Here is a 16,695-nt window from a genome sequence, read left to right as displayed (position 1 = left end):
AAAATCGGAATAAATATTTTCTACCACTGATATAAACAGAAATTACAAGGATAATCATGCTGGCTTGTAAATTTCCAACTTCTTGATTTAACCAATTTAAGACTAGCCAAATTTTCATGTATTAATAAACTATCAAATAAAAGCAGAATGCAGACAAAAAGGAAATCTGGATGGAAAAGTTAGCCTCTCTCACACTTTGATGCCTTACTGTGAATTTTTTTCTTGCATCATTCCTTGACAGATCACTTCTCTTCCCACGTATTTGTTTCTATGTTTTCATATTAACAATCCTATAGCCACACACTCCGAACATATGACTAAGATAACCATCTTCAAGGACATACAAACAAGAAAATAAATATGAAAAGAGACATACAAACTGCATCTCTGTAATATTCATTTTGTTCTCTTTTTCTTGTTGCAATAAGTGCCAAATTTACTTGCTTAATTGTAGTATAGGTGTTGACAATTTGATAACAGTTCACTAAAAACCACACTTCCTTGCATTTAAAAAGAAATGACTTAAGCAGTATGTTACAATTAGGCCAATGAATAATGTAGTTCAAAAAAGAAGGCACATGAACTGAGACAGAGAGTAGACTACTAAGAAAGAACCATTCTACATGAAAACATTTTTCAATTCCCTTATGTTATATTCCCAGGTAACTAAGTCCTCTACAATGCAAGAAGTAAAGACTGTAAATAAATGAGCATCAAGCAGCTCACATTAAACAGCAGTATGTAAAATACTGTGTGGTACCTTGTTTCTAAAGAGTCATCTGCATTCCAAACTCTTTCATTACTTAAATTTCTTGAAAGCCAATGCATAAAATGCCTGCTATGAAACAAGATTGACCTCAAAGGCCCAAATCCTGTTGAAAAACGCTGATTCAATTGATCAGTTCAGTATTCCTGAGTCTTCAGATTAACAAAGGATCAAATGAAGACATAGCAGAATCTTTCCTCAGAACAGCCTATCACTGAACTACTACCATCATCCTCCCAAATAACCAACCGGTTAAAAACATTCACGATGTTTCATCACACACGTTCAATTTACTTAGTGTATTAAGTGTATTTACTAATTGTAAAATATATACCGAGAATAATAACTAACAGAAACACTACAGCTACACCACAGAGGATAAATCGATGCTGCATGGACCGCATGATCATTCCACTTATTAGTCTTGAACTTCGTCCCAGGTCAGCATCAGTTTCTCGGAGCTAAAACATACATTTAATATTATTGCCAGCTTTTCCAAAATGAAAAATCATACAGAGAATTCAATTTCTTTTTAAAGATCCACAATTATGGCATTAGTTTCTGTAATGTAATCTCAGTCCATGGACAACAGGCAACAAATATTAACAGCACAACTCAAATAGAAGCAAACCACAAAAAATCTCAGCCTATCAATATCTTAAGGGATCACCACCCTCACCTAGCCTGCATAACCTTCTTACCAACCACATTATCAATGCACTCGCATCAGGCGATAGAAGAATATGGTTACTCTCACAGCCCTGACCTTTATAGATTAACTGTATGGGGGTATGTTGACGGCAGTTTGATTAATATAGCAAACTTTCAGCTAAACATTTTACTAGTACTGCAATACAAAGATACACAGAGAAACAGGGTTTAATATTAACGTAAAGAAATCAAAGTGCACATTGGTTGCCAAAGGAACTGTTCAGTATAAACCTCTGGTACAAGATACAATGCAAATAATTACCTCAATAGCTTTGGACGAGAATATCCACTACCTTGGTGTAAACTACCATCATAGCACTGTGTTCAACTGAAGAGCACCGAGTTTTCAACTGAAGGAGGAATATAGAAAATCTGCAAAGTAAATTAGACTCTTTGGCACCAACACCTCTGCTGCAGCTTCATCAAAGATTCATGGTTCTATACAGCTTTGTAAGTCCCACATTTACTTATTCCTTCCAGAATACAGAATATCCCTCTCTCTCCTGTCCATGTACCCTTCACACATGTGCGGTTGCAGAGTTTTTGCCATGCTCTTCTATCCTGCGCTAGATGTGTCACACTATGTAGAGACTTTTCAACCAACTCCTTCATCCAGTCAATCCACCTTGCTAGAGCTTTTCCTCGGGTCCTTGTTCCTTAAACTTGGCCCTCCACGATCAGCTTTTTCATATTTCCAGTTCTCCTTGATTTGTGGCCAAAGTATCACAAATAGGCCTGGCTAATCTTCTTCATGAGCCTGTCCTTAATCTTGGGCTCTTCTAGGACAGAAGCATTTGTCCGATGCTTGGTCCAGGATACTCTTAGAACTCTGCAGTACACCCATATTTCGAGTGCTTCAATCTTCTTTCTGTCACCTTTATGAACTGTATGGGTATGTGGCAATGGGGAAAACCAGACTATCAAGGTAATCCCAAAAATAAGGTCTCCTATTTTTTTATAAATACATAGACCTGTTTATTTCTACAATGGTTTACATCATTTTACAGCTTGAACATTTAGCTATTTTTCTACATAATCACCATTTCGGTCAATGCATTTTTGTAAGACACTGTGATAGTTTTTGTATGCCCATGTCATACCAGCTCACCGCCATGCTGTTCAGGAAGTTGTGAACCTCATCTTTCACCTCGGCGTCGGTGCTGAATCGCTTTCCAGCCAAATGTTCTTTCAACTTAGGGAACAAGTGATAGTCACTGGGTGCCAAGTCGGGACTATAGGGTGGGTGGGTGATGATGTTCCACTGAAACTGTTGCAGGAGACCAACAGTTTGCTGGGCGACGTGCGGGCGAGTGTTGTCATGGAGAATGTTTACGCTCTTGCTCAACGTTCCTCTTCTCCGGTTCTGAACTGCCCGTCTGAGTTTTTTCAGGGTCTCACAGTACCTGTCAGCGTTAATTGTGGTCCCAATAATTAAAATTATTAGGGGTCCACCTATTCAATACAATGACATTTGTTAGTGTGAATTAATCACATAAGGTACTAGTTTCGGCATTTATGTCATGCCATCATCAGCCAAAGTGTCAAATCAGGCAAACACAAACAATCTTAAAACAATTTAAAACACATAACACCTGCAAAGATGAATGTTAAATAAAATTATGGTACATGACAATATTACCCTATAATATAAAATAATTTTAAAAATGATGACAACTCTGTTTTATACACATAGTGTATTGTCCAGCTTGTATATGTTTTAGTCTTTAATCTTGTTGAATATACCTGCAGAATTTTGTTGTCATGTGAGGTTGACATTTGTTTGATCCGTGGTTTGACGGTTCCGAAAGAATAAATGATCATGTGATGGACTTAGATCTGAAAACTTTTTGTTCCCACTTTAATATGGGGTTTGGAACCTGAAGAAGAAATGGTAAAAGCTAAATTAGGCAAAAGGAAAGAAAGAATGAGAAGAAATGACTAGAAACGACTAGACTAGGTGGAACAATAAAACAACCTTTGTTATTTCTTATATGACATACCACTTAGTCGAGCAGCTAGTCTCCTTTCTCCCAAGTCTTCCCAGCCCAAACTTTGCAACAATTTTGTAACGCTACTCTTTTCACTTATAAGTTAAAAGAAAGTATAAAATGGCTCAACCTTTCAATACTATTAAAATAAGAAAGGTAAGTTTACATTCCTATTTAATTAAAATTGGTACCGGTTTTGACCAGTATTTTTGGTCATCATCAGCCGATCACAAATAGGTGTAAAACAATGCACAGATAAATAAATTGCGAAGCATAAAGAATTCTGTAGGTTGCTGATAGTGAAGCACTAAAATCTTTAGGAAGTACTATGCGTTGAAAGATGCACAGGTAAAAATATGAAGTTTAGATGATACTGTCAGGTGCAGTTTATGAAGCACTATAACACACGTATTTATCACCTGCAGTTTATAAGGCACTGTACAATTTTAAGGATACTGAACGTCAATCATTAACATTAGTAAGACATAAGTGTTAGAGAGCAATGCACGGCAAGAAGTCCATAATCAAATACGTATCCAAATATAGTACTGCACCCGCTCTTGCAACGGTCAGTGCAAGATTATCCCGGTAGCTCATTAATTTTTCTCAGGGTATCCTTTTTCCGCCCATAAAATCTGAGATTTTATATATAATTATTTAACGTGGTTTCGGAAGAGAAATTGGCCGCTGGGGTACTCGTGATGGGAGTATCAATATCCACGAGAATGACGACCGATATCTAGAAATCATCTCGCATTTCGTTTGTAAGAACTTGTCGATTGCTTACATCTAGAAAACTTAACAACTAACTTAACTCTAAACGTTACCAGAACAGAAATCATAACTCAGTCACATACTAAAGAAAATATATAAGATTATTTATTGACAAAAATTAATGTTCAAGATATAGTGAAATCTGGGTAGTATTAATTCCGTGTTATCTCATCATTTGAAAATAAGTTTGAGTCAGCGCTGGCTCATTTAAGATAAAATAGTGGAACTTAAAAAAAAAAAAATGCTAACATTCTCTCATTTATAAGTTCAAATTCCAATAAATACACATGTGAACCTTCGTAGCCATGTTCCGAAAGTATTACATTTTTTTTAAAATAATATTTGCGATCATTGAGCATTCAAGGAATCAAATAAAATTTTCATATTGTAAATACTGCTCTGTTAATTATTAAAGTTATCCTCACAACATATGAGACATGTTTCCCAAGTATACACTTTCGCGTGTATTAAATTGTGGCAGTGTTCACCGACCTTCCATTCATAAGTTAAAGTCTTTCATAGGTTTGAACTCCGAGTGTTAGGTAATATCTTTCTAGTGTGAACAAGTAACGACTTACGAGCTAAACCAATACCACCCTCGTGCCTACGATATCTGGCTCCTAACTAACCATTGTAATATTCTTCATTTTTATATACTGAGTTAAAATCATATTTATCTGAGTAGAAATAAAAAAAAAAATCTAACTAACTCTTCGAATAGTTTCTAATCTACACACTCATCTATTGTTGGCTCAATGTACTCTTATGATCTGCACTGTCTCAATATTTCATTTATATACGTGCTACTGAACGTGTATGGATAGTATAGAATGCAGGTATTTCATATCAACCTGTAAGATCACCGCTCCATGAAATACTAGATATATAATCAATCATGAGTCTATTGCATCATATATAAGAACACTCTCTCTTACGCAGTACCTGTTATTCACCCAAGTCAAACACAATATCACTGTCACGATACACAATTCTACATAATTCATGTTTACCTTACCTTGAAATGGTCATCTGCGCGGAATTCTCTTCTTGACGTATATTTTCAAACATGGCATAGAAACTCACCTTATATTACTAATAAATCATTAACACGTCAAATAGCAATTCTTACACTTCCCGTAGAACATAACTAAATCTCTTCACTTAAACGATTCATCAATATATAATCACATTCCAATACATTACCGTCGATACTTTAACATCCTATCGGCTTCCATTTAGCCGCATGCATATAGCCATAACTCCGAAACCATATGCTAAATATTCAAGAATTGCTTAGCAAAATACGCAGTCAATAACCTCTATTTTTAATAACGGTAATATGAATTCATATGCCCTCTTTCTCTGACGAAAGGAATACTTAATTTGTCAATGATCATCGTATTGCGCAGGTAATTCGTGACGTAAACTATACTCAGGTAAAACGAGATTAATCGAACCTTTACTAGTAACTTAGACTCATTGATTCTAGCTCTACTCAAATAACATACCTTTCTCTTATCGGATATTATTTCCACTGTCGATGTGCTAGTGCAGTATCCAGTATATGTCATATTGTCATTCTAATTCATCACTTCCATCTAATTTTAAAATCTTAAGTATTTCACACATTACTTATATTACACACGCGTTCTTAATTACTTCATAAATCACCAAACTCTCAGCACATGCCAAAATAGATTGAGGGTGCAGATTGCAAGAAACTACTCTACTATAGAAAAGTATGGACTTAGCTCGTCAGTTGCTACATCTGGTCTGGTGGTTGCTCCGTCCTTCACTTGCTGCTAGACCCTCAGATTGGAACTGGATCTCTGTCTGAACTGGACATTCACGGTCATCTGCTGGTTACATAGCTCGTCAGACCACTTCGTATCATCCGGTCTTTCGGCTGGCCGATGCTCATCCAACGTCATCATCTCCACTGGTTGGTCTGTCCAATAATCTCCGCCTGGTCATCTGATTCGACGGTATATATCCCCAGTTCGGTCCATCTTGATGAATTAGCAGACAGTCATCATCATGTATCTGTTGACAATGAAAAGAATTCCCTGTGCGCAGTAATTAGTCATGATATTCTGCATTTTCTGTTATTTAAAATAATCGTTAAAGTTTTTCTTTCTGTAAAAAGTTTTCTCCGTAAATAATTATTATTTTTTTTTACTGCTACGGTAGTTATACTCTTCTCGTGTGTAGATATTAAATATTTCACAATGGTGAATTCCGATTCTTTCGTTCGTTACGTTGCTACTTGATATTCCAAATCCGTCGTATATCACCAAAATTTATATATTTATATTTTTTTCTCGGCTCATCTACTGGCATACAGCGATGAATACTTTAATTATATGCTGTCGCGAATATATATAATTAATATTCTTCTTCAGTAGGCAAATCTATTCTTGGAATATGTAGATCTGCTCGCATCTGCGTCTTGTCTACATGAAAGTAATTTTTTAGAGTCTCGTTAAACAATTCACCCGCTGCTATATTTTTTTTAAAACAATTCAAATGAGCCTCTACTGTTCTCCAGTGTCTTCGAAACCTATCCTTTCCATGACGTACATAGCCTCCTATACGTTGCATTGATACGAAGTTCATTGCCTTAGTAGATCGCATGGGCCATACCTTCCTACGCCGCCATTTTGTTGTTGGTCTACGAGATGCGAACGGGCACATTTAATCCCCCTGGCATGAAGAAAATATATTGGTCACGATATATTTTCTCATTGTTAACTTGAATCTCAAATGTGACTTTGCATCTCGTATATTCTCTGCCATTGCGATATTATCTATTCGATTATCGAATATCAGCAGATTGATATCGATTACGTCCTAGTTGCATTAATTTGTTTACATGTCCCGTAACCATGTATTTGGCAACTGCTTTTTCTTCATTCTAGTGGTCGTAATAAAGATATTTATTCCTTCCTCTTTGCGCATTTCACAATGGTAGGTCATTTAATGGCTTTAGACTTTCTTATCTCTTAAGTTCTTATTACATTTGCTGATTCTCTTGGAAGTACAACTTGATATTGCATGCATTATGTACGTTACGATATTTGCCATTTAAACTTGCTATTTCGTACGCATTATTCCCAAGTACGCGTTCGATTCTGTAGGGACCATTGTATAACGGCAGAAATTTAGCACATATTTTTGCTGGTGCATTTGATATTGGTGCAGTCTTAACCAGAACTAGATCTCCTTGTTTGAAATGTGGATGGAACTTCTTATTCCGTAGTCTTCTTAACCGTTTTTGAGACTGATCCTTGAGTCTCTGTTGGATCTTTAGATTTATTTCTTGAGGATCTGGCTTTTTCTCTAGCTGCATAGTGAAAATGCTGTCCCATGTTCTCTGTGCGTGAACATTTTTATGGGCTACGCTAGGAATTTGCGCTATTGATTGATTAACCGTGTTGTTTAAACTTTCAGCTATGATATCTAGCATATCTATCCATTTCCAATGTTGTTGACTACAATATATTCTCCCGAATTTCAGATTTTTCATAGCTCTCCTCTTCGATTGCAACGATTTCCTCAATTCTCATGATTAATTCCGGCTCTATTTCTGTGCTAAGATCTTTTTCTTCTAGTTCTTGGCTCTCTCCGTCCAATAGATCCACTTCTTTTCCCTCGATCTTCAACCATTCGTTTCCTTCAAGTGTGCTACTAATTTGAACTCTTTCTACAGTTCTATTTCCATCATTTTCTACCACTGGAAATCGAATTTCACCCTTATCCATATCAATTGTCATCCTAGAGCTTATCATGAAGTCTATTCCAAAAATGACGTATTTTATTTTCTTCATAACCATGAATGGATGCTCAAATTCATATTTTCCGATCTTTATACTTAAGTAGGCTTGTATCTTGCATTCAACAGACTTGTCTGGAATTATGCCTCGGATTTTTACACCAGATACAGGTATGATTGGTATCTGTATTTTTTGATTTAGCTCTTGGAATAAGGTATATGACATTACACTTATGCTAGCTCCAGAGTCCACTAAACAGTACAATCGGGTGTTGAACACTCTCACAACTATTACTGGTAACTTGAATTTAGGTTGAGTTTCGTGACAAGTATCTTCTTTAATTAAATCTTCAGGTTGAATGTCCCAATGATCTATTTGTGCTACTACCCAACTGCGAATTTTGACAATATTCACTAACGGTTTAATATTTACAATTTCGTGTTTAACTAGTTCATCATCGGCGTTTTTTTTTTTTCGCTCAGATGTTTGGGAAATTTCTGTGTTCCCATGATTTTCATGCTCCTTCCAACCTTCTTCCTGTCTTCTTCGTTTATAATTCTGAAGTTCGAGACTTTCTGCGCCTTTGAGGTCGCCGTTTATATCCTTATTTTTGATGGCTTCCTCCCATCGGCTCCTATTTTGTCTCTCTTCTCTTAGCTCTTGAAGATATCGCCTATTCTCTTCATTTTGATTATATTGTGCAGGTCTTCTCCTCTCATCGTATCGCCTTCTGTTCCTCTGATATGGTCGACTTCTATTGTTCCCATATCGAATGTTACTCCTATACTGGAAACTATTTCTATTTCCAATTTGCCCACATCTTCCGTGCTGTTGACCACTATACTGACAATAACATTTTCTTGGTTCTTTGTTTTGGGCTCTAACACAATCTTCTGTCCTAATTTCATGACCCTTATCTAGTCCTTGGTTAGTGATTTCGGAGCTGAGCGTATTGACTGCTTCTATTTGTCTTATATTTCGGGGGTTCTTCTCTATTAAGCAGGATGACGTTAGGTCGATCTGTCTTAATCGTCTCTCCATGTCAATAGCAGTTTGTATATCAGAGGCTGCTAATAATCTTTGTATTTCGAGTGGTAATTGCCTCTGAATAGTTCTAATTGCCTCCAGTTCGCTAGGTGGAGAATCTAAGTCCTGAAAACGATGAAATTGTAGGGAGAAGAAATCACTAAAGCGAGTTTGGCCTGCAGTCGAAAATTTCCTTGAATACAGCTCTAATCTTAGCTGTTGCTGGATCTCAGGATCCCAGAACTTCTTCAGGAAAGCTACCTTAAACTCGTCATAGTTATGGAATGTGTACTTGAAAGCCTGGAACCAAATATTTGGGTTCCCGTCCAGATGTTTTTCGATAATTCTTAATTTCTTTTCCTCCTGAATTTTTCCTTCCCTAAAATATTCCTCTATGTCCCTAAGGAATTGTTTCGGTGAGGTCTTAGCCGAACCGTCGAAATGTTTCGGGCGGTCGTCGTAATTTTTAATAATATTAATTATCGTGCTTCCTTCACTCTGATTACTACCGTTTAATATTTCTATATCTCTTCTACTTGGGTCGCTTATCCCTGAAGGTGTGTTCTCTCTCATTAATCTGTACCTCTACTGCTCTATGTCTATCACTAGAGCTTGAGGCCATAGATTTCGCCGTGTGTGATTCCACCTTCATCTCCTGTATTTCTCTTCTAATCTGTTTCACCACTTCTTCCGTCTTTTCGATTTTTCGTTCCGATTCCACCCTGTTATCTTCTATCTTCTGCTTCAACTCATCAATTTTCTGTGCTACTTTGCTTGCCGCTTGGTCATATTTCTCATCTAAGTCTTGCTGTCTTAGATTTAATCCTTGCATACCAGCTGTTATATCATTTATTTTCTCTTCTTCCAATTTTCGGATTGTTTCCTGGCTCTCTGTTACCATCTCATTTATTTTATTTATTTCCTCGTGCATTTCCCTGTTTCTATTCTCCATGGTTTCAGTCAACCTCGTCTGCATGTTTTGGATTTCGTTCTTAACTTCATATACTTCCGACCGTGTTTTCGCTGTTTCTTCTGTTGCTTCTTCTTGTTTCTTGCGTAGCTCATCGATCATCCCTTTGTGTTCATCTTCTATTTTTCTAACGAATTCTTCTAAAGATTCTTTCTGTTTTAGCTGATCCTATCTTCTTTCCTCTCTCATCTCAATGATGCATCTCTGGAATCTTGATTCCCGTTCCTGTTCTTTCTCTTCTTGTTTCTGTTGCCATTCTTCCTGTTTCTTGTGCAATTCTTGCATCAACTCATAATGTTCTTTCTTTCTTTCTTTCTTCGCGTTGTTCTTGTTGCCATTCTTCTTGTTTCTTTTCTTGTTCCTTTTGAAATTCTCTAAACAATTCTTGTTGTTTTCGTTCCTTTTCTATCCGTCTTCTTTCTTTTTCTTCTTCCAGCTTCCTCTCTCTTCACGCTCCTGTTTCTCCTTCTGTCTTTCTTCTTCCAGTTTCCTCTCTTTTTCTTGTTGTTGCTTCAAATATTCGAGAAACCATAATGGCGCTCCCTCTTGTTTCTCTTGAGCTCTTCTCATCTCCTCTTCTTGTTCTCTTCTTGTCTGAACTCTACCCTGTGTTGCCATTTTATGTCGTTTTCTATATATTCGTTATAATATCTCAAAGTTTATATTAAGCTCTCTATTTTGTTAAAAATCACTTATTTGCCTAACAGTCCTCTAAGTTCACAAAATATTAAATATTATATCACACACACCACAATAACTTAGTCTACAAGGTTTAAAAATAGTTCAAGGTTTGCACTATATGCACTAGTTTGAAGTTTTCTCTTCAGTAAATAATAATATTGATGGACCTTCCTGGAGATCGGCACCATCTCACCAGATAGACCAACAACAACCAGACCAAGAGTTCAAATCTATGATTTCGTTCACATTTCGGAACATGTTACGAAATAAATAAATTAAAATTCCGTTATGCTGCATTCCATATTTATATGTATGGCCATCAGCCTATACCATAATTAAAATTAACTAAGTTTCATTTCATATTGACTTAAAATCACCTTACCCTAGATTATTATTATTATTAAAAAGAAGCATTCATCTAATAAATACAATAATTCCTTATTAATATATCTTCACAGGTTCAGCCATGTGGTAATAATTAATAAATTACTCAATACATTAGTGACATGTTTTCTATACCCGATACCTACATTTCGAGCTTCGTCACATGATTGCCTATTAAGTAATATAAATTATCAGACTATTTTCATACACTCCCGCGATGTGTTTCTCTTCAGGCGCCCACCATTAATGCGACATTTAATTTATTTCAAAGTGAAGACCGTTTCCAATACTTTTTTCACTTTATTTGGCGTTCCCACGGTGTATTTCTCTTCACTCGCTCCACTGTTGCGGCATTTTATTCTTTGGCAACCAACAGTTCCCACGGCATCTTTCTCCATTTTAAATCACGTTATGATGTCAAAAATTACCTCTGGCAACCAATATTCAATGATCCCGCGGTGTCTTTCTCTTCAAATCGTCACACATTGCGGCGTCATTTTAATAACTTTCCCATGGTGTGTTTCTCTTCAATTGCCCCACAGTTGGGCAGCCATTTTAACTACTTGCACCCGCTCTTGCAACGGTCAGTGCAAGATTATCCCGGTAGCTCATTAATTTTTCTCAGGGTATCCTTTTTCCGCCCATAAAATCTGAGATTTTATATATAATTATTTAACGTGGTTTCGGAAGAGAAATTGGCCGCTGGGGTACTCGTGATGGGAGTATCAATATCCACGAGAATGACGACCGATATCTAGAAATCATCTCGCATTTCGTTTGTAAGAACTTGTCGATTGCTTACATCTAGAAAACTTAACAACTAACTTAACTCTAAACGTTACCAGAACAGAAATCATAACTCAGTCACATACTAAAGAAAATATATAAGATTATTTATTGACAAAAATTAATGTTCGAGATATAGTGAAATCTGGGTAGTATTAATTCCGTGTTATCTCATCATTTGAAAATAAGTTTGAGTCAGCGCTGGCTCATTTAAGATAAAATAGTGGAACTTAAAAAAAAAAAAATGCTAACATTCTCTCATTTATAAGTTCAAATTCCAATAAATACACATGTGAACCTTCGTAGCCATGTTCCGAAAGTATTACATTTTTTTTAAAATAATATTTGCGATCATTGAGCATTCAAGGAATCAAATAAAATTTTCATATTGTAAATACTGCTCTGTTAATTATTAAAGTTATCCTCACAACATATGAGACATGTTTCCCAAGTATACACTTTCGCGTGTATTAAATTGTGGCAGTGTTCACCGACCTTCCATTCATAAGTTAAAGTCTTTCATAGGTTTGAACTCCGAGTGTTAGGTAATATCTTTCTAGTGTGAACAAGTAACGACTTACGAGCTAAACCAATACCACCCTCGTGCCTACGATATCTGGCTCCTAACTAACCATTGTAATATTCTTCATTTTTATATACTGAGTTAAAATCATATTTATCTGAGTAGAAATAAAAAAAAAAATCTAACTAACTCTTCGAATAGTTTCTAATCTACACACTCATCTATTGTTGGCTCAATGTACTCTTATGATCTGCACTGTCTCAATATTTCATTTATATACGTGCTACTGAACGTGTATGGATAGTATAGAATGCAGGTATTTCATATCAACCTGTAAGATCACCGCTCCATGAAATACTAGATATATAATCAATCATGAGTCTATTGCATCATATATAAGAACACTCTCTCTTACGCAGTACCTGTTATTCACCCAAGTCAAACACAATATCACTGTCACGATACACAATTCTACATAATTCATGTTTACCTTACCTTGAAATGGTCATCTGCGCGGAATTCTCTTCTTGACGTATATTTTCAAACATGGCATAGAAACTCACCTTATATTACTAATAAATCATTAACACGTCAAATAGCAATTCTTACACTTCCCGTAGAACATAACTAAATCTCTTCACTTAAACGATTCATCAATATATAATCACATTTCAATACATTACCGTCGATACTTTAACATCCTATCGGCTTCCATTTAGCCGCATGCATATAGCCATAACTCCGAAACCATATGCTAAATATTCAAGAATTGCTTAGCAAAATACGCAGTCAATAACCTCTATTTTTAATAACGGTAATATGAATTCATATGCCCTCTTTCTCTGACGAAAGGAATACTTAATTTGTCAATGATCATCGTATTGCGCAGGTAATTCGTGACGTAAACTATACTCAGGTAAAACGAGATTAATCGAACCTTTACTAGTAACTTAGACTCATTGATTCTAGCTCTACTCAAATAACATACCTTTCTCTTATCGGATATTATTTCCACTGTCGATGTGCTAGTGCAGTATCCAGTATATGTCATATTGTCATTCTAATTCATCACTTCCATCTAATTTTAAAATCTTAAGTATTTCACACATTACTTATATTACACACGCGTTCTTAATTACTTCATAAATCACCAAACTCTCAGCACATGCCAAAATAGATTGAGGGTGCAGATTGCAAGAAACTACTCTACTATAGAAAAGTATGGACTTAGCTTGTCAGTTGCTACATCTGGTCTGGTGGTTGCTCCGTCCTTCACTTGCTGCTAGACCCTCAGATTGGAACTGGATCTCTGTCTGAACTGGACATTCACGGTCATCTGCTGGTTACATAGCTCGTCAGACCACTTCGTATCATCCGGTCTTTCGGCTGGCCGATGCTCATCCAACGTCATCATCTCCACTGGTTGGTCTGTCCAATAATCTCCGCCTGGTCATCTGATTCGACGGTATATATCCCCAGTTCGGTCCATCTTGATGAATTAGCAGACAGTCATCATCATGTATCTGTTGACAATGAAAAGAATTCCCTGTGCGCAGTAATTAGTCATGATATTCTGCATTTTCTGTTATTTAAAATAATCGTTAAAGTTTTTCTTTCTGTAAAAAGTTTTCTCCGTAAATAATAATAATTTTTTTTTACTGCTACGGTAGTTATACTCTTCTCGTGTGTAGATATTAAATATTTCACAATGGTGAATTCCGATTCTTTCGATCGTTACGTTGCTACTTGATATTCCAAATCCGTCGTATATCACCAAAATTTATATATTTATATTTTTTTTCTCGGCTCATCTACTGGCATACAGCGATGAATACTTTAATTATATGCTGTCGCGAATATATATAATTAATATTCTTCTTCAGTAGGCAAATCTATTCTTGGAATATGTAGATCTGCTCGCATCTGCGTCTTGTCTACATGAAAGTAATTTTTTAGAGTCTCGTTAAACAATTCACCCGCTGCTATATTTTTTTTAAAACAATTCAAATGAGCCTCTACTGTTCTCCAGTGTCTTCGAAACCTATCCTTTCCGTGACGTACATAGCCTCCTATACGTTGCATTGATACGAAGTTCATTGCCTTAGTAGATCGCATGGGCCATACCTTCCTACGCCGCCATTTTGTTGTTGGCCTACGAGATGCGAACGGGCACAGTACTGAGCAAATTCTTGGAGAGTTCAATTGCAGGGCTCTAACACTTATGTCTTACTATACTCCACACGGCCTTACTTCTAAATTGAAGTTTCGCAAAACAAATGAGCATCACCTTCCCTCTGTCACCAGCACGCTACGCCTGCGAGAACAGCTGATGCAATATGACCGCGGTAAACAGCCCTTGTAAATTGCAATACAGTACTCAGAAAAACGAATGAATATGGATTGAAAACAAATTCACAAGAACTACACTTTCTAACAATATCTGGCACTAAAAGAGAATATATTATTAACAATAAAAGAGAATGAGGAAATAACACATCACTAACGGCTAATGGCCGGGACAGAAAGGAGGTTATGGCCTACAAAGGGAGCACTCTACTAATCTCTCAGTCACTGGAACCCTCCAACAATATGACAAACACACTAAATATTGAAGGAAAATGCAAAAGATCGCGATCCGTACTGAATATCATACACGCTGAGCGAGACAGGTTAACCATGTGGCGAATGTAAATATTAGAGTTGGCAACTAGGTTTCGAGTTCGTGCTCTGCCGATATGAATCGATATGAATGGCAGCTTGGGATTGGTTGGATGTTTAAGCTTCAGCGCATAACCACCAGACAGAGCCAAAATCTGCTAAAAAGTCAATTTAGAAATAGAACCGTACAGAGTATAATGTTCATGATTGATGTGCAGTATCCTTAAAATTGTACAGTGCCTTATAAACTGCAGCTGATAAATATGTGTGTTATAGTGCTTCATAAACTACATCTGAAAGCATCATCTAAACTTCATATTTTTACCTGTGCATCTTTCAACGCACAGTACTCCCTAAAGACTTTAGTGCTTCACTATCGGCAACCTACAGAATTCTTTATACTTCGCAATTTATTTATATGTGCACTGTTTTACACCTATTTGTGATCAGCTGATGGTGACCAAAATTACCGCTCGAAACCAGTACCAATTTTAATTAAATAGGAATGTAAACATACATTTCGTATTTTAATAGTATCGAAAGGTTGAACCATTTTATACTTTCTTTTAACCTTTTAGTGAACTAACTGCAATACGGAACAATATGAAGTTCTTATCTCTTAACGCTACTCTTTTGTCGAAAATCACTCAGAAAAAATCGAGCTGCTTTTCTTTGGATTTCTTCCAGTTCTTGAAACAAGTAATCCTGGTGAGGGTCCCATACACTGGAACCAAACTCAAGTTGGGGTCATACCAGAGACTTATATGCCCTCTCCTTTACATCCTTACTACAACCCCTAAAATACCCTCATAACCATGTGCAGAGATCTGTACCCTTTATTTACAATCATATTTATGTGATTACCCCAATGAAGATCTTTCCCTATATTAACACCTAGGTACTTACAATGATTACTGTGCCGGCGGAAAACTTCTCCTCCCCCATTTTCTGTTTATGTGGCCTGGCCGATTTCCTTTTATGCTTGCAAGCTGTGTTTGTCTACTATCTATCTTAATTGTATGTGTTTCAATGTATGTTTTAACTGCCTTCTAATCTTCCCTTACCATAATAAAGTAATTATTTTTCTCTTGTCCCACATGGCTCCAGAGTAATTGGGAATATCTCCCAGCTCTGGAGTGTTCGCCTTGCCCTCCCTCTCTTGCCCGCCTGCCTAGCCCCTCGCCCCTTGTGGCTGTTCAATCAAAGAGGGGTTGTTTAACATGTCACCCGGTCCGGTCTTGGGCAGCAGGACGGCTATTGTGCTCGCTGTCACTTTGTGGTCACGAGCAGAACACTGCACATTGCGGGCAGCTCCCGCAGTGGATTGAACTAGGCAATCTCAGGTGTGGAGGTAAGAAAGCGAGACCTTTACGTTTCCCCCGTACAATGTACATGTTAAGAAGGGCTTGAGGTAGTTCAAATATTTTAATACACTATGTGTAAATATTCCTCGTACAAGAGAAGCCCCTCTTAGGGTAAAGATTTTAAGGGCTGAGGCCTGGGTTCAATGTAAGCCAAGCCTTGTTTAGATACAAGTTTTATGTATCTTTGCCTACTTGGACTTATATTTCATTCAAGTACTTTCGTCCTTATTGAAACGCAGGACAAATGAATGTAAATATGGTTAAAATGATCTCATATTGTACTTGCATATT

The 16,695-nt window shown here is 36.7% G+C and overlaps 1 protein-coding gene across 1 annotated transcript in view; it reads right to left on the bottom strand.

Annotated features, from left to right (window-relative positions):
* Window positions 1-777: 777 nt before the first annotated feature.
* The window catches only part of Vti1a (Vesicle transport through interaction with t-SNAREs 1a), a 67,588-nt gene continuing 51,670 nt past the window's right edge, over window positions 778-16,695 (bottom strand). Inside the window, exon 5 of the mRNA XM_067155148.2 lies at window positions 778-1,227. Coding sequence (XP_067011249.1) covers window positions 1,069-1,227 — 159 coding nt within the window. The 3' untranslated portion in view covers window positions 778-1,068. The remainder of the gene's footprint in view (window positions 1,228-16,695) is intronic.

This window comes from Anabrus simplex, chromosome 1, assembly GCF_040414725.1.
Source record: "Anabrus simplex isolate iqAnaSimp1 chromosome 1, ASM4041472v1, whole genome shotgun sequence".
NCBI classification, from domain to species: Eukaryota; Metazoa; Arthropoda; class Insecta; order Orthoptera; family Tettigoniidae; genus Anabrus; species Anabrus simplex.
Note: the sequence above shows the minus strand (reverse complement) of the source record. Positions and strands in the feature narration are given on the sequence as shown.